Source organism: Aethalodelphis obliquidens, unplaced genomic scaffold (assembly GCF_003676395.1).
Source record: "Aethalodelphis obliquidens isolate GAN/ISIS:26980383/991018 unplaced genomic scaffold, ASM367639v1 scaffold114, whole genome shotgun sequence".
Lineage (NCBI taxonomy): Eukaryota > Metazoa > Chordata > Mammalia > Artiodactyla > Delphinidae > Aethalodelphis > Aethalodelphis obliquidens.
Window position 1 is genome coordinate 789,770 of NW_020838058.1, and position 19,333 is coordinate 809,102.

Here is a 19,333-nt window from a genome sequence, read left to right on the forward strand (position 1 = left end):
GTACACTGGCCTCTCACTGCTGTGGCCTCTCCCATTGCGGAGCACAGGCTCCGGACGCGCAGGCTCAGCAGCCATGGCTCATGGGCCCAGCCGCTTCGCGGCATGTGGGATCTTCCCGGACCGGGACACAAACCCGTCTTCTCTACATCGGCAGGCAGACTCTCAACAACTGCGCCACAAGGGAAGCCCCCTAACGTATTTTTTAGTCTCTAATCTATCCCTCCTATTATTGAGTGACACAGATGAATTTCTTGGTATTTGTTCAGATGATGAAGCATACATGCAGCTTCCTGGTCACTTAAGTGTACATACCTTTGGAAAGTTTTGCCATACTGCCTTGTGTTTCATAGCCTGTTTTCAGGTATGCCTGCAGGTTCTGAATTAGTTTGCCATTTGAAAATGTGTTTTGGCATGCATTACAAAGGTCAATAACTCAAAATAATTTCTCTTACTCATTCCTATTCTCCCACTGAATTAATTCACACAGGATACTCTTTTAACTTATAGGATCACTCGACTTCTGTCCAAAATCCATTTTAAAATGGGAACAGAACTAAGCCCCCAATGCAAAGAGACTGAGTAAACAACAGTACTAACATTAATGGACATTATGGGTAAGTGTTAAGAGTGTCAACTTACTTAGGCCTCACTATTTATAAACTGCTTACTAACTTGGGTAAGTTATATGACCTCTCTGAGCCAAATTTTCTCATTTTAAAAATGATCCATAGACATTTCTCCAAAGATATACAAATGGCAAATAAACACGCAAAAAAGATACTTAACATAATTAACCATTACAGAAGTGTAGATCAAAACCAAAATGAGATACCACTAAATACCTACTAGGATAACTATTATCAAAAGAATGGAAAAGAACAAGTGTTGGTGAGGATGTGAATAAATTGGAATGCTTGTGTATTTCTACTGAGAATGTAAAATGGTGTAGTTGCTTTGGGAAAAATCTGGCAGTTCCTTAAAAGTTTAAATATAGAGTAACCAGTGATCCAACAGTTCTATTCCTAGGTAGAAATGATAACCCAAGAGAAATGATAACATATATCCATACAAAAATGTGTACACTAACATTTATAGAAGCATTCTTTATAATAACCAAAGAGTAGAAACAATAAAAATGTCCTTAAATTGATATATGGATAAATAATATGTGGTATATCCATACAATGGAATATTATTTGGCAGTTAAAAAGGGGTGAAGTACTTATATAAGCTACAACATGTTTGAACCTTGAGCACAATATACTAAGTATAAGAAGCCAATCACAAAAGACCACATGTTGTATGATTTCATTTATATTAAATGTCCAGAATAGGCAAATTTATAGACAAAGAAAATTGATTAGTGGTTGCGTAGAGATGGTGGTGGGGGTGAAGGTGCGGGACTGAGAAGTGACTGCTAATGGGTTTGGAGTTTCTTTTGGGGATGTTGAAATGTTCTGAAATTGATTGTGGTGAGGGTTGCCCAATTTTGAATATATTAGGAATAATTGAAATGTATGATTTAAGTAGATCAGTTGTATGGTGTATGAATAATATCTTAATGATTCTCTTAAAAATGGGACAAATAGTTGCATCCATTCCACAAAGTCATTGGGAGGATTAAATGAGATAGCTCATATAAAGTATTAATATAGTGTCAGTATGCGGTAAGCAAGCAATAAATGATAGCTCTACTATCATTACTGCTACTACCACAACAACTACTACTGGCAATAAAAACTAGTAGTAGTAGTAGAGCTATTATTAAATAATCATACTAAATATTATTATAACAATAATAATTATTACTAGTAGAGCTATTGCTAAATAATTACTATTTCACATGTAGTTATAATACATATAATACAATTATTATTGTTGTTGTTATTATTATTAAAATGTCTCTATTGGCCTGATAGCTTTTTTGAGGATATAATTTTGGGCCTAGATAAAGTTACCATACTCAGTATGCTGCAATAAAAATAATGCAAACTTTGGAGTCAGACAAATCTGATCGAAATCCCATTTTTACCACTTACTAAATATGTAACCTCAGGAAAATTATTTCATCTGTCTGACGCCAAGTTTCCTCATCTGCAAAATGGTTCAACAGTACCTACTACTACTTTGGGCTCTTGTGAGGAATAAATAAGACAGTGTATGTACACATGCCTATTGCAGTGTCTATACATAGTAAATTCTCAAATTTTGCTTTGATATGTATAAAATCATTGTATTGGCATTAGTGAAAGTGTGATGAAACACCCTCAAGCTTATATTAATTATCTCAATGAGCCATAAACTTCAGCAATGCCCCCAAATAGCAATATATGGAATAGAGGTCTGGTCAACAATCATGTTATTCCTAAGATGTTCATAATTAACTCATTACATTACAGATAAATCTTAAGTGTTAACTTTTTTCTTTTCATTGTCAAGTGCCTCAAAACAAGTATGATTTTTTTTTACATCTTTTTTGGAGTATAATTGCTTTACAATGGTGTGTTAGTTTCTGCTTTATAACAAAGTGAATCAGTTATACATATACATATGTTCCTAAATCTCTTCCCTCTTGCGTCTCCCTCCCTCCCCCCCTCCCTATCCCACCCCTCCAGGCGGTCACAAAGCACTGAGCTGATCGCCCTGTGCTATTAAGTTATACAAACTTAGACAAAGTAAGTAAACCAGATTCAATCTCAAGCATTAATATGGCAGCCAACTCTTAGGGAAAAGGCTTGGCTCAGAATTTCCAAAGCTGTAAATAATGCACACGTTGTACAATCTGGGGAATAGAATAGTTTGCAGTTTGGTGTAGCCCCAGGCTAAGCTTGTACATGTTATCCTGCAAAAAATAGATCTTTTGGAAACAGCTCACTAACCCTAGAATATCTACAAGGGACAGTGAATGCTGCCATGAACCAGCTCCAATTATGTGTGCCAAGAATGCTGAGTGAACTCATGATACCCTTCTTCTTCCTCTCCAAAGTCTTCACTTATTCAAGATTAAATTAAGTGAAGGTTTTAAGGAGTTATTTGAAGTTAAAAGCATAGGAGGGGTATACAAAAACAAAAATAATTAAATAAATCCCTTGCTACCACCATTATATACACGACACATACATGATTCGAGCTTATGGAATAATCATGTATTGCTATTTATATTGATATTAATTATGGCTTGACACTTTAGCTCAATTTGTTGGTGACCTGCTTTGGATTATTTGTTCTATGACAACTTTAGAAATAGTTGGCTAATTTTGCTAAACTGAAGAGACTCAGGGATATCATAAGTTTCCATTTTTAGTATTTACCATATTGAAGAAATGGTAGATAATTTATTATTATAAAAGGTTATACCTTGGCAATTTTTAATTATTTTCACATAAATTTAATACTTGGATTGAGGTTACAGAGATTTGTCATTATATTGAGTGAAAGTCAAAGAGTATATAACTGTTAATTTATGAGGTCTTGCCACAAAAATGTCACTCTCCCTTTTCCCATCTCTGTTTTGGCCGTTATCTCTGTTTTGGCCGTTATCATATTGCATTGTAATTCTGCTTACACATCTCTCTTCCCCACTAGACTGAGAAACACCTTAAGGCCAAGGCCCTCATTTTGTTAACCTCTATATCCCCAGGTTCTAACACAGTGTTTGGCATCAACTAAGAATGCAAAAAATGTTTTTATGTATACTGAGTTTAAAAATAAGATTGATTTGGCTAAACAGCTAATTTCCTAAATTAGGGTTCAATTAGTTATTTTTTTGCCTTGTAGTCCTGAGTATTGCATTAAATATTATATTTTCCCTTATTCTCTTGTAGTATACAGTGGTCTCTTAGGGGACCTAATATAATTTTAAGTAGAAACTGATGGTGACATTGATTTCTGATGAAGATTAAAACTCCTTATACACACAGAGAAAGTTTTTGAGCCAGTAGCACATAACACAGTCATTAAGTATGAATTTAAACAGCCTATAAAAATAAAACAAATTCTGAATGAGAATAGAAGAGAAATAGACTCTTTCATACTGGATCAGATTCATCTGGTATTCAATTAGCTTGGAACTATTCCACTGGTCTGAGTTTTTCTTATATGACTGAGGCCCACAGGCCTCCTTTTTGACTCTTTAACACAGAAAAAGAAAATAAACAGTGTTTATATTTATTTTTTCTATACCCTGAGGTTTATTATCAAAACAATAGTCTTTGCTTAATTTTTAGAACCAACATAGGAAACAGCACTAGCGAGTTGCAATTTACTAATTTACATACTTTAGCAAATATCTTATGGTCGTCATGAGCATAATGATCCAAGGTTATCCACAAGAATTATTTTCATTTAAAATCCTCAGGGTAATGTAAATAACCATATTAACAATTAGTGAGTAAACACTTTTACTCAACATGAAGTTGATGTTCAGCATCTGAGGCGCCTAGTACTTTTTTGCTTCTACACCAGGGACCAGTAAGCTGCAACCCCGGGGACACAGCGGGCCCAACTTCTGTTTTGGTATGGTCCACATGCTATGATTTTTACATTTTTCAAATATTTGCAAACAAATTGAAGGAAGAATAATATTTCATGACATATGAAAATTATGTATGTAACATTGAAATCCTAGTTCTCATAAATAAAGTTTTATGAGGACTCAGTCATGCTCATATAAATATCTGTGCTACTTTCACACTACATGATACTTATAGTGAAGAACATATAGCACACAAAGCCTAAAATATTTACTATCTAGGCTTTTACAAAAAGTTTGAAGACACTTATTCTAAATCCACCTTTGGTAATCCATTTACGTTTGCCTGAAATTGCTTTCACTTGCCACAATCCTCAAAACTATTCTATTTTTTTTTACATCTTTATTGGAGTATAATTCCTTTACAGTGTTGTGTTAGTTTCTGCTGTAAAACAAAGTGAATCAGCTATATGTATATGTATATTCCCATATCCCCTCCCTCTTGAGCCTCCCTATCCCACCCCTCTATGTGGTCACAAAGCATGGAGATGATCTCCCTGTGCAATGTAGCTGCTTCCCACTAGCTATCTATTTTACATTCGGCAGTGTATATATGTCAATGCTACTCTCTCACTTCGTCACAGCTTCTCCTCCCCACCCCGTGTCCTCAAGTCCATTGTATACGTCTGTGTCTTTATTCCTGTCCTGCTCCTAGGTCCATCAAAAGCTTTTTTTTTTTATTCCATATATATGTGTTAGCATACTGTATTTGTTTTTCTCTTTCTGACTTACTTCACTCTGTATGACAGACTCTAGGTCCATCCACCTCACTACAAATAACTCAATTTTTTTTTACATCTTTATTGGAGTATAATTGCTTTACAATAGTGTGTTAGTTTCTGCTTTGTAACAAAGTGAATCAGTTATACATATACATATGTTCCCATATCTCTTCCCTCTTGCGTCTCCCTCCCTCCCACCCTCCCTATCCCACCCCTCTAGGTGGTCACAAAGCACCGAGCTGATCTCCCTGTGCTATGCAGCTGCTTCCCACTAGCTACCTACCTTACGTTTGGTAGTGTATATATGTCCATGCCTCTCTCTCACTCAATTTTGTTGCTTTTTATGGCTGAGTAATATTCCATTGTATATATGTGACACATCTTCTTTATCCATTCATCTGTTGATGGACACGTAGGTTGCTTCCATGTCCTGGCTATTGTAGATAGTGCTGCAATGAATATTGTGGTACATGTCTCCTTCTGAATTATGGTTTTCTCAGGGTATATGTCCACTAGTGGGATTGCTGGGCCATATGGTAGTTCTATTTTGAGTTTTTTTAAGGAACTTCCATACTCTTCTCCATAGTGGCTGTATCAATTTACATTCCCACCAGCAGTGCAAGAGGGTTCCCTTTTCTCCACGCCCTCTCCAGCATTTATTGTTAGTAGATTTTCTGATGATAGCCATTCTGACCAGCGTGAGCTGATATCTCATTGTAGTTTTGATTTGCATTTCTCTAAAGATTAGTGATGTTGATCATCCTTTCATGTGTTTGTTGGCAATCTGTATATCTTCTGTGGAGAAATGTCTATTTAGGTCTTCCACCCATTTTTGGATTGCGTTGTTTGTTTTTTTGATATTGAACTGCGTTAGCTGTTTGTATATTTTGGAGAATAATTCTCTGTCAGTTGCTTCATTTGCAAATATTTTCTCCCATTCTGAGGGTTGTCTTTCCCTCTTGTTTATGTTTTTGTTCGCTGTGCAAAAGCTTTTAAGGTTCATTAGGTCCCATTTGTTTATTTTTGTTTTTATTTCCATTTCTCTAGGAGGTGGATAAAAAGGATCTTGCTGTGATTTATGTCATAGTGTGTTCTGCCTATGTTTTCCTCTAAGAGTTTTATAGTGTCTGGCCTTACATTTAGATCTTTAATCCATTTTGAGTTTATTTTTGTGTATGGTGTTAGGAAGTTTTCTAATTTCATTCTTTTACATGTAGCTGTCCAATTTTCCCAGCACCACATATTAAAGAGGCTGTCTTTTCTCCATTGTACATTCTTGCCTCCTTTGTCAAAGATAAGGTGACCATATGTGTGTGGGTTTATCTTTGGGCCTCCTATCCTGTCCACTGATGTGTATTTCTGTTTTTGCGCCAGTACCATACCATCTTGATGACTGTAGATTTGTAATATAGTCTGAAGTCAGGGAGCCTGATTCCTCCAGCTCCGTTTTTCTTTCTCAAGATTGCTTTGGCTATTCAGGGTCCTTTATGTTTCCATACAAATTGTAAAATTATTTGGTCTAGTTCTGTGAAAAATGCCCTTAATAGTTTAATAGGGATTGCACTGAATCTGAAGATTGCTTTGGGTAGTATAGTCATTTTCACAATGTTGATTCTTCCAATCCAAGAACGTGGTATATCTCTCCATCTGTTTGTATCATCTTTGATTTCTTTCATCAGTGTCTTATAGTTTTCTGCATACAGGTCTTTTGTCTCCTTAGGTAGGTTGATTCCTAGTTATTTTATTATTTTTGTTGCAATGATAAATGGGAATGTTTCCTTAATTTCTCTTTCATATTTTGCATCATTACTGAATAGGAATGCAAGAGATTTCTGTGCATTAATTCTGTATCCTGCTATTTTACCAAATTCATTGTTTAGCTCTAGTAGTTTTCTGGTAGCATCTTTAGGATTCTCTATGGATAGTATCATGTCTCCTGCAAACAGTGAGAGCTTTACCTCTCCTTTTCTGGTTTGCATTCCTTTTATTTCTTTTTCTTCTCTGATTACTGTGGCTAAAACTTCCAAAACTATGTTGAATAATAGTGATGAGAGTGGACAACCTGGTCTTGTTCCTGATCTTAGAGGAAATGGTTTCAGTTTTTCACCATTGAGAACAATGTTGGCTGTGGGTTTGTCATATATGGCCTTTATTATGTTGAGGTAAGTTCCCTCTATGCCTACTTTCTGGAGGGTTTTTATCAAAAATGGGTGTTGAATTTTGTCAAAAGCTTTTTCTGCATCTCTTGAGAAGATCATATGGTTTTTCTCCTTCAATTTGTTAATATGGCTTATCACGTTTATTGATTTGCATATATTGAAGAGTCCTTGCATTCCTGGGATAAGCCCCACTTGATCATGGTGTATGATCCTTTTAATGTGCTATTCGATTCTGTTTGCTAGTATTTTTTTGAGGGGTTTTGCATCTATGTTCGTCAGTTGTATTGACCTGTAGTTTTCTTTCTTTGTGGTTTTGGTATTAGGATGATGGTGGCCTCGTAGAATGAGTTTGGGAGTGTTCCTCCCTCTGTTATATTTTGGAAGAGTTTGTGAAGGATAGGTGTTAGTTCTTCTCTAAGTGTTTGATAGAATTCGCCTGTGAAGCCATGTGGCCCTGGGCTTTTGTTTGTTGGAAGATTTTTAATCACAGTTTCAATTTCAGTGCTTGTGTTTGGTCTGTTCATGTTTTCTATTTCTTCCTGGTATATTTATTTTATGCATAACACTGACTGGTAGTTTAAGTCTTAGGAACTCCCAGGAAAATAGTTATCATCATCAATGAGAGGAACAGGGCACATTTCCTAATTCACTGTTAACTGAAATGAAATGTCAGATCTCAAATCTTTTCACCCACATTTGTTCATAGCTTTTTCAAAGTTTCTAGGCATCTGTAACAGTTTGTAAAGCATGCGTTTGTGTTCTATAAAAGAAACAGTAACCAAAAGAGGGTCTACCTAGCATCAATACATTTCAAGTGGGGCAGATATCACTATGATGCTTTAATAATTTTGTATTAAAGTACAATATAAATTAATATACTGTGATGCAGTGTTATTTTTTCTACTTTCAGAGGGAGAAAATAAATGGAAGGTAATAAGGCCAAACTGGATTTGTGTGTGTGTTTTATACATTGCTTTTATCTTTATATTTCATACATTACCACAGGCAGCTTTAGCTGAATAGACTTGCTTTGTGAGAGCAGTAATTTTAATATTATTTTGTTAAGAACATGTTTATCATCTCAACATATATAGTTATTTGTTAAGATTAATCTTCTTTCAGCATTATAGTGTGAACAAAATTTAGCAACAACCAAACTGTCATCACTATGTCAGCAAAAATATGTAAATTTCTATAACCTTGTGGATGAGTAATGGATTACACTATAGGAGAGAGAAAGTCAAGATGTTTATTTTCCTCTAGAGACACAACAAAATATCTGTACTGATGCCAACTCCATGCACTAAAAAGTGTTCATCTGGACTGAAAATTTTCATTTACTGGATTGCCTTTACAAATGTGCAGAACTGTTAACTGAGTGCAGCCCTCAAACAAACACATAAATAATAATTCTAGATCATGCTTTCTAAAACTATCTTGAAGCTGATACTCAAATATTTCCTACAATATTTCTAACTTTGCATAAAATGCCTGCATGAGACTCTTGTTCGTGGGTAAAGTGGACTTCAAAATGTTCTAGAGAAAATTAATTAATGTTTGTTCCAGGTATCTATTGTTTAACCAACTATACCTAGCTTAGTGACTAGTGATAACCATTTTTTTGGGTTGATTATGACTTTTTGGGTCAGAAATCTAAGAAGAGTTCAGCTCAGTAGTTTATCTCTGAACTACATGGCATAGGTCAGGGCATCTGGGACTGGAGGATCCACTTCCAATATGGGTTCATACACTCACATGTCTGGTGCCTTGGTGTTTTATTGGCCTTTCTTTCTCCACATGGCATCTCAACCTCTAGGGTCTCTACATGTGTCTTGAGTTTCTCACAGCATGGTAGTTTCAGACCAGACCAAGAGATCCAAAGAGAAGTTACAAGATTCCTTTTGACCCAACCTCCAACATCTCAGAATATCATTTCTGCCATACTCTATTGGTCAAGTATATCCTAGGCCAACCAGATTCAAGGGGAGGGGGATGAGAAACTATGTTTAGATGGTAGGAATAGGCGAAAATCTGGGGCTAACTTTAATCCACTACAATGCTATCCCAAATTTTCAAATATTGGGATTTGACAAAACTGAACTTGGTAATGTGCTTAGCCATTTAGATTGGATTGTTGTATTTTGGGTAGTTCTAATTTTAGTTCTAGTTTAAGGATGTGTAAAACTGCATGTGCTAGGTAAACTTTAAAAAATGAAGGAAAATAATTTCTAGAAGTTTTGAGATCTTAGTTAATTCTAAAAGTTTTCAAGATATAGACAGGGATGTCCAATCACCACAGTTATCTTTCTCTAGCTCATTTTTATGCCTAGGGTTTCTAAGCCCTCATCATTCTGACTGCAGAGCCCCCACCAACACTGAAGAGCTCTCTGGCATTTATAGTGCTTCTAACATCACCTTACTATTGAGGCATGAGTAAATTACAAAATGATTTCCAGTTGTGAATAAACAGTACTAAATAAATCTGTGGAAAAGTTAAAAATCACTTAAAATTAACCAGTCATGTGCTCCTTGAAATGCCAAAGATCTTGTTTAAGTGATTTTGTTTTTCTTTCTCTGAATTACATGGTCGATTTAGCATCTTGGAGAAACAGCCTTTCTGGAATGAAAAATGGGCAGGTCTCCATTTTTCTGTCAATAAAGTTGTTTCCAAATTGTGTAACAAACTAAAAACTGAAAAGTTCAGCCTTGCATCTAACGTAAATTGGAGGCAAATTACTTTAATGATTTTACAGGGTGGTGTTGGTGAATTATTTTGGTATACATACCTGTGTTGGAATACATAGTTATAAAAAGTACACATCTTAGAGATGTCCTGAATACAACAGACAAGTGTGACACCCAGTGAATCTGAATGAAATTTACTTCCTACAAGGGTCTCCCTCCTTCCTTTAGAGCAACACTCCTCAAACTTTTCTGTTGAAGTTTGCTTAATGGCAGAGGAGAATGAAGAAGTATCCCCCTAGGGGCCACAAACACAAAATTTAGTCATGTTTTAATTGAAATAGTTGTGTGAATTTTGCTTGCTACTCTTTAGTTTATGTTTTCATATAGAAATAACTTATTCACTTGAATCTTCAACAAATGATACAAGATCATCTTATGGCTTCATGTAACCCCTGGCAAACCAGAGTACCCTTGAGGTATTTTATATCAGTGTGGATGGAAAGATGTGAGTATATAAAACTTACTGAAGGAGTGTGTCTGCACATCTAGATTTGGCTTTAACAAAATATGATGACTCTGCAAAATAATATACAAGTGGTGGGGAGAGAGCCATAGTCTAATCTTCAACATTATCAACAAAATATTCACCATCCCACTCTTAATAACATGTTTATTATTTTCTTTTTGTTTTAAAATACTTAACTCTGGTACTCATACTGCTAGGCTGCATTAACTATAATGTGTTATATTTCATTCTTAAAAAATGAACAAGCTCTTAGGAATGTAATTTTCTCTCACCTATTTTTAAGATAGAAATAAGTCTCTAACAATCCAAGTTGGATTGGAAAGATCAAAAGTTGAGTCAAAAACTTCCGAAGTGACTGAAATATTGGGGCCAATTCATCTTCCCTAGCTATATAATTGGTAGGTACCACTGGTCACATATTTAAATGTCATATGCCCAAAATACGACTAATATGTTACCAGCATATTTACCCAGTTCTCTTGTTTAGAATTGAAGAAATTATTAGAACTGAAGAATAGAATAAAACCCAAGATAGATGAAAGCTCACAGATGTTAAAGAATATAGTTTAGAGTAAAGGCCGTGGTTTGAAAGAGACCCTAGCAAGCCTCTGAATTTCAAGCTTAAATTTCTTGAAACATAAGGTTTAGTGGCAGGAGGCTCAACACCTTGTGACTTTGAATCTGTAAAAAGGCACTAGCACCCATGAATCAACTTGTTATATTTTCCTACTCCAGATGATTCATAAATATTTAGGATCTCAACCTAAAAATACGTTTTAAATAGCCCTGGATTGTGCCATTGGAAATAATATTATCAGATCGTTTTAAAGTCTGTACTGAGGGGCTCTTTTATTTTAAAAAAGGGCTTGTTCTCCAGGAGTTAGTGCTCTCTAAATAAAAATTTGGGACTGACAAGCATGAAAAGTTTTCTGTACCAATCACCAATTCACGACACCCAGGAATCTATCAATCACAGATTTAAAAAGCTCTGTCCTACAGCACACTTAATACCCAGTGTAACCACTTAGTATTACCATTCCTTGATGCAATACAAACTCATTTCCTTAAACTGCTATTGCAATGAACTCCAGGGTTATAAATGAGCAGACACAAATTGATTTGCATGTAATAACAGTAGCAATAAACCTTTCCTGGTTCATGCAATTTTCCCCATCTGTTAACAGAGAGGAAGTTTAGGACCTATTATTCCCAGAAGGAGACTTACCCAGCTGGACATCTATAACACTTGGCTGATTCTCCATGGGGAACAATGGCTTGGGAGGTTTGTCTGTGAGTAAAGCTAGAAGAGAAAATGAAAGAAGGTAATGGAAAAATTGAGATAAATTACAGGATGAGAAAGATTCTATCGTGTATGATATTTAAAGTTTGTAGACTTGACAGTACGTAAACATTAGACAGTGTTCCTACTTGAGCTGTTACTCTATCCATACAATCTCCACTTCCCAACACATTTAGAGCACCATTGATTCACTGTGAATATGCCACTTTGACAGCTACACTTTCCAACAAGATCAAACGAATGGTCTATTTTGAGTGGTTTTATAAGCTTGTGAGTGTAAAGAAATACAGATTTTAAGAGTATAATCATATAAATATTAAATCTTCATACCCACTTTGTGGTACTAAATATTCTTAATGAAATATAACCCTAATGGACATTTATGGTGGACTGAACCTTCTATACCTCTGAATCATCCCTCACTCCCCACCTCAATCACTAAAACAATATGATAAAACACTGGTACCTTCATTAGGATAAATGATCAAAAATACTGATTGAGCATCTTTTGTCCACTAAGTCTTATGCTAAGTGCTAAGGGAAAAGAAGTAAAATCTTTATCTTTGTCTTCAATATATAATCTAGGACTATGAACACAGAATTAGCACATGAAAGTAAAGAGATGAACAAAGAATACAATTTAGTAAAAATAAAATTGTAGCATTTCATCTCTAAGGCTATATGTGGTAAAGGAATGGAGAAAGGAGAGGTCAGTATTTGTTGTCAGGGTCGGGCAAAGTTTTATGAAGGAAATGAGTCTCCACACAGACCTCAAGGAATGGAGAAGATTTGGAAAGGCAGAGTAAGGAAAAAGAAATGCAAGAAAAATTAATAACACAAATCGAGGAATAGAGGTAGAACTTAGAGAGGCACCTAGAAGAAAGAAATGTCAGGACTTGGCACACACAGACATAAAATGCTTTATGACAAACCTTATATGAAGCTATTATTTATACCCTGAGTTCCTTTTACTTGTTCCCGTATTTATGCCTTACTTCAACTATCCAACTAGACTCTTACCTATCAAAGGGAAATGTTTTATAAGTCTTTGTAATTCACAAGAGACATAGAATATAGCTGGGTATGAAAGAGATAATCATTAACCCATTGTTAATTGAGTGGTTTAGGAATTCTGTGCCGACCTGAGAGAAGTTCATCTCATATTTGCAAAGATATTTAGAAGAGAAAGAGAGAAACAAAAGTTGATCACATGATAGGAAAAGTTAGGGAAATATACAAATTTGGTGATATTCCCAAAATAATTGTTGATAACAAAAAATGCACCAGGAAAGAGCTTTACATAACATTAGCTTTATCTTCCTGATATCCAAACTGTTAAGGAAAAATTTTAGTGACTTGTTCTCATTTTTCCAACAAATCTTTATTGATGGCCTGTAATGCATCTTGTCCTTATGGAATTGAATGATATATTTTTCTAACTAAGCTAATTTTGGCATAATACAGGCAAACACACAAATACAATATCGATAGTCTTCATTTCTTCAATATTTCAGTTACTCTTAATAACCTTATATCAATATTTAAATATTATTTGAAATATAAAGGATATGCTTTTAAACAAAATTTAAATATTTGTATTCAAAATCCAGTCACAACAGATGTTCAGTTTTGTTGTTTGCTATCAGTTGGAATAGGAAAATATTGAGAACTACCAAAATATCCATCAGTAAGAGGTTGGTTAAATAATATTATGTTACTTCCATATAATGATATATTACAATACATCTACTTAAAAGAATTAGGTAAATCTGTACGTCTATTATGAAATATCTCCAAGATATATTATTCAATGAAAAAGCAATGTTCCAAACAGTGTGCACAGTATACTATCCTTTGTGTAAAAAATATACATGTGTGTGTGTGTGCACGCACACGTGCCGTGCATATATATATTTGTACAAGTGTGGAATATTTCTGAATGGATACATGTGAAACTCATAACAGTGATTTCCTTTGAGGAGATGAGCTAGGTGATTGGGGAATAGTGGTGGGTAAGGTTGGGTTAGGGAGGTACTGGCCAGCAGAGGAAGATTTAATTTTCACTGTATACCTGTTATACATTTTGAACAACATTCATATACTGTGTATTCAAAACATGAATAAAAATTTTAAAATTCCAGCCACCTACATTTTATTTATAAAAGAATTATTTTGGTTACTTGGCATAATTATTGTCAATTTGCCTTACACATCCAGATTATTGACACTTAGATTGCTGGAAACTGTTCTTAGTATTATTTTCAAATATGTCTTGCCTGCAAATGTATTAACTGGGATGTGGTAGGTGGGAAGTAACTGTAGGTAATGTATTTAATGCTCAAAGGTGAATATCTTGTTTTACTTTCATCAGGATATGAATCTGGAGTCATTGTTGCCCCCCATCCTTACCTCCTGCCATGGACTATGGATATACTTACTCTGATTTTATTATTGTTAAATGTCAATTACTAAAATTTATTAATATTAATGATAATTTTAAGTGCCTTACATTTACAGGTGGTTCATAATTTTTAAGGTGCTTTCAGATACATTAGTTCATGTGATCTACACAATGACCTTGGAAGGTAAGGAAGATAGTTACAATTATGGCCACCTTAGAGATGAAGCTAAATGAAGCTTGCATTGTCTCATTTGGTGCCCCCTTGTCACCAAAAGCCCCTATATGCAGAATGGATAGGAAGATAGATATAAGTTGTAGGCAGAACAGGTAAAAATGCTCAGTACTGAATCAATGGTTTTAGCCTTTTTGACTACAAACTAATTAAGCTAAGTTTCCCAGGCCAGTGGGAGCGGCTTTGTGGCAAACAGCCAGCTGAAACACAGTTTCTGTAGAACATTCCATGCACATACATTTTTTTCCCTAAACTCATGAATGAAAGGAGATGAACTTACACTTATCCTAATGCATCCCAGTGGGATGTATGGGCGTGGAACCTCATTAAATTCCAATATCATGTCTAGGCCTGGGAATTGCCAAGAAGTGCAAAACATTTGTGATGATAAAGCAGGAACTGCAGCAGTTCATCTGGATCCTGACCACCAGCCCAGAGACAAATTATCAGCGCATAGCATAATTATAGCATTTGCAGATTAGCTAGAGCACATGCTGCCATGAGTAGGCAAGCTCATTTCATTTTTCTTCTTTTTAAAAAAATATCATCTGAAAATCACAGTTATTGTTTGGGAAATGAAGGGGAGAACTGTCAATACTAGACCCCATGAACAACACAGTGGGGATTTACAATTTTATTAGAAAACTTATCCTGGACCCCTAGAGGGATTAACTGGGGTCTGAGCTAGTCTTTCAATTTTCTGCTCAAGCTTCATGCTTTGATTGAAAGAATGGGAGCAAGGGATGCAGTTTGGTACTAACATTTCAGTCCACAATTCCTCCCTGCGTTTCCCTCTGTAGCCGCTTATGTTTAATTATCCTTAACTATAATTGCTCTACTGAGTATACCATGGTATTAGTCTTAATGTGCTAGTGAAGCTATGACTGTTACTGCCTGCTTCTTCCCAAAGCTAGGTTTTATATGTTCAACACTAACTTTCCTGAGAATGTCCAAATTAGCTCTTTCTTTTCTATTGCAGGCAAAGGTGTGTCTACCTATATAACCAGATCAATTAATTTGGCTGAAATGATTGGTAAATTTCTATGAACTTAGTATAAGAAATCAGTAGAATTAACTGTTTGAATAAATCAATTTATGTGACTATATTGCCTAAGTGTTACATACAGTTATTACAAGTTTCATCGTCCTCTTTTGTTGATTTGTCTCTTTAATTAGACTTGCTAGCAAGCCAAGTGGAAGGGAATAGAAGGACAGCTTGATGCAAAGGACACTAAGTGTACGAACCCAGTAGGATCACAAAGTAGCTATTTAATTTCTAGGAATGAAGACATTATGAAATGTGTATGTTAAGGTCAATGAAATGGATCTCTCCAAATCCATTCAATGTATCAGCACTGAAATCACATTCCAAAATCATTATTTTCACCACAACATTTAACCATACAAAATCTCCCAATGACCCCTACATTTACAAGAGGATAAAATCTGAACCTGTCAGGTGTAAACATAAAGGCAGTCATGATATAGCCTTAAAAAAAGCCTTCCTGTCTTCTTACCCACTCTTCTACTTTATCTGTGCTTTGTTTGGCCAAGTTACTTTCCTTATTTAGACATTGCATTAATTTCCAGCTCTGCATCTTGGCTTAAACACTTTCCCTAAGCTTAGAGACAAATAATAATAGTTACCATAGTTAGCATTCATTTAGTATCTGCTGTGTGCTAGGCCCTGTTCTAAGGCATTTTATATTACATTTTACAAATAACTTTCCCAAAGTCAAGGAGCTTGTAAAAGAGGGATCTGAAATGAGTAATGTCTGATCTCACCGTGCCCACAGTGTCTAAGACCTTCCCCTTCCTTTTTGCCATCCCAAGTCCTATCTATCTTCCAAAAGTCAGTTTAAGTCCAACATCCTCCAGAAAACCTTCCCTAATAAAAGCCCAAACAAACCTTTCCTCTCTCTGAAACCCTAAAGCATTTACTATTTCTTTGAACCACTCAGTTGGTTCACAGCATACATTTCTTTGAAAACGAATTAAACTTCACCTTATATGGGTATATCTAGTCTCCCTAACTAGATTTTGAAGTTCCTAGATGACAAGAATCATGTCTCACATAACCCAACAATCAAGGTAGTGTCTGACACTGTGGAACAAATAAACACAATCTTCAAATTATTTTCCCACTGTATTCTTTCTCTAAAAATGGGTGCCTCCAATAGGGTTCTTAGGTTACAAGGAAGAGAAACACACTCTTGCTAATTTAAGCAAAAGGGAATTTATCAGAAGGATGTCTCAATGATGGACAGGATGTCTGGGGAACTAAGTTTAGATACAGGAAAGAAACCAGGCTAGGTCTAGATGTACAGGCAAAAGGGACTGCACAACAATTTCATCTTGATCCCATCATAGGACTGAATTCACTCCAACTGGTTTGTGTGTGTGTGTGTGTGTGTGTGTGTGTGTGTATGTGTGTTTAATTTGTTTTGTCTTATTGTGTTGTAACTTGTTTTCTGTCCTTGTGTCACTTTGACCAAGATTCAAAATCCCAGGAGAGGATGAATGGATAAGTTTTTAACTCCAGCCCTAGCCAAGACTGCATGCACACACCGAGGAAAACAAGAATCTCCCTAAAGCAGGCTTTCACAACCTCAGCAATATTAATTTTCAGTGCCAGATAATTCTCTCTTGTAGGTGGCTGTCTTGTGCATTATAGGATGTTTAACAGCATCCCTGGCCTCTACCCACTAAATCTAGTAGCGCCTTCCCCCAGTTGTAAAACCCAAAAATATGTCCAGATATTGGCACATGCCCCTGGGGAGCAAAATCACCCCAGGTTGAGAACCACTGCCCTGCAGAAAACCTAGGTTCTCTGATGTTCTGAGGGAACCAAAGATCTTCAGAAAAAAGACTTGGGAATAGTCTTCACATGGGAAAAGAAAATGGAGGTCCTTACTAAACAAATTAGATCTAGGGAGAGTCAAGGATCTTGTTAATATCCTTAAAGGTTTCCTGTAATCATGAAGGGAGATTATCCAAGTCTAGCCAAAGTAGTCGACTAGTTTCAAGATTTTGTAAATTGAACACAGAATGAATCCAGAAATTGCTGAGTTCTGGAAACATCATAAGCATTATTATTTCTTGGAAAGGAATATCTCTTTCTGAAATTAACATTAGAGACTTCCTAATTCTGAATTATGAGGCACATATTTTACTAGCTACTTAGTGAATATAAAGTCCCATATACTGTGAATATTTCATTTCTAGGATTACTAAGCTGAGAATCCCCTAATTTAGGTGATCATTCAGGAAAAAATATACAATAAATATGATTATGTAATATTATCTTTAATCCTCTAAACTTATAAACCCAAACAGGATCAGTCTTAGATATAATGTGTCTCCTTTGCCCTAAGCGTCCTCGTTTTGTGTACCTTACTTCAGAGGAGTTTCTTCTCCAGCCTGCTTTTAGACACCCAGTGTTGTGTCTCTCTAATCAAAACTCGCTGCAAAGAAATCTCTGCAATTTAAACCTTAGAATGAACTTAAGGTACCTGAATCTCCTCTCCTAAGGCTAGTTGCTTTTGAAGGATTGTCTGGAAATGTGGAAGGGCAGGCTTTATTCCTTAGTAGGGGGTTAAACAGCAGGCATATAATTGGCCCCAGGACCCTTCTCTTTACTCCTGTCTTCATATTGGTGTTGGTCAACAGACAGGGTGGGCTTCAGCGGAAGTTAATGAAGACAGATACAGTTATTTTCCTCAAGATTCCAACCAGCATTATTATGAGTGATTTCTCCACTTCTTAACGTATCTTAGGAAAGAGAGCCCAGCATAGTTTAAATTTAAAAATACATCAATGTTTCACTTGTTTTCACTTCAGCCTGTTACTACCTCCATCAACTAAGCACTATAGCAATTAATTTTTTATAAATATTTTCTCCACCAAAACTCTAATATATCTACCTCATTTAAAATAGGAGGGGTTCTTATTAGTTATCCATTTTATACATATTAGTGTATATATGTCAATCCCAATCCCAACTAATAAGAACCTGCTGTGTAAAAAAAAAAATTAAATTAAATTAAAATAAATAAGTAAATAAATAAATAAAACAGGAGGGGGCAGACTGACATATGTTGTCCATTAATTCCATCCAAAAAGAATATGTATTCTCTAGGTGTTCCAACTATAGTAGAAAGGCTGAGATGGGGTCAGAAAAAAAAATCAAGCCAGTGATTCCAAGAGTCATTTGGAGATTTGTTTTAAACCACTGGTGGCTCAACCTTTGGATATTTAGGTATGTGTCTCCCACACCTCCCTACTACTGACTAAGAATAATTTCCTTTAGTAAGTCACTATTATTGATGGTGGTGGCTCACGTTCCTCATGTGTGTATTTGAAAGATAAAATTATTGAGAACCACGGAGTCAAACAGACAGGAGGTCATATTCATAGGATTAAATTGCTTTTTAATACAAACACATTCTAGTTGAATTAAAATACTCCTACCATAATTTAAAGCCATTCCAAGTATTTGTCTTTATTTAAAACATAAAGTTAGGTATTTTCTTTGAATCAATAGGTGATCCTTTAACAGGCAGACGCTAAGCTGCCAGGGAAGTGCTGGGCAACCTACCAGGCCATTGCCCCTGCACAGCTCAGGATCTCGTTAGCAACTGCTCTGGGCATCTGGCTCAAAGATCCTGTGCTGCCTTGCAATTCAATGGATGTGCCTTGAGGGTCCTGAATGCTCAGGGGTGCTGTGAAGTTGCCCTGAGGTGCCCTTTCCTCTAGATTCCGTATTTATTTCCACTAA

At 35.7% G+C, this 19,333-nt stretch overlaps 1 protein-coding gene across 1 annotated transcript in view; it reads right to left on the reverse strand.

Annotated features, from left to right (window-relative positions):
• IL1RAPL2 (interleukin 1 receptor accessory protein like 2) overlaps nucleotides 1–19,333 on the reverse strand; it is a 1,069,064-nt gene that overhangs the window by 276,512 nt on the left and 773,219 nt on the right. Inside the window, exon 5 of the mRNA XM_027097515.1 lies at nucleotides 11,849–11,923. Coding sequence (XP_026953316.1) covers nucleotides 11,849–11,923 — 75 coding nt within the window. The remainder of the gene's footprint in view (nucleotides 1–11,848; nucleotides 11,924–19,333) is intronic.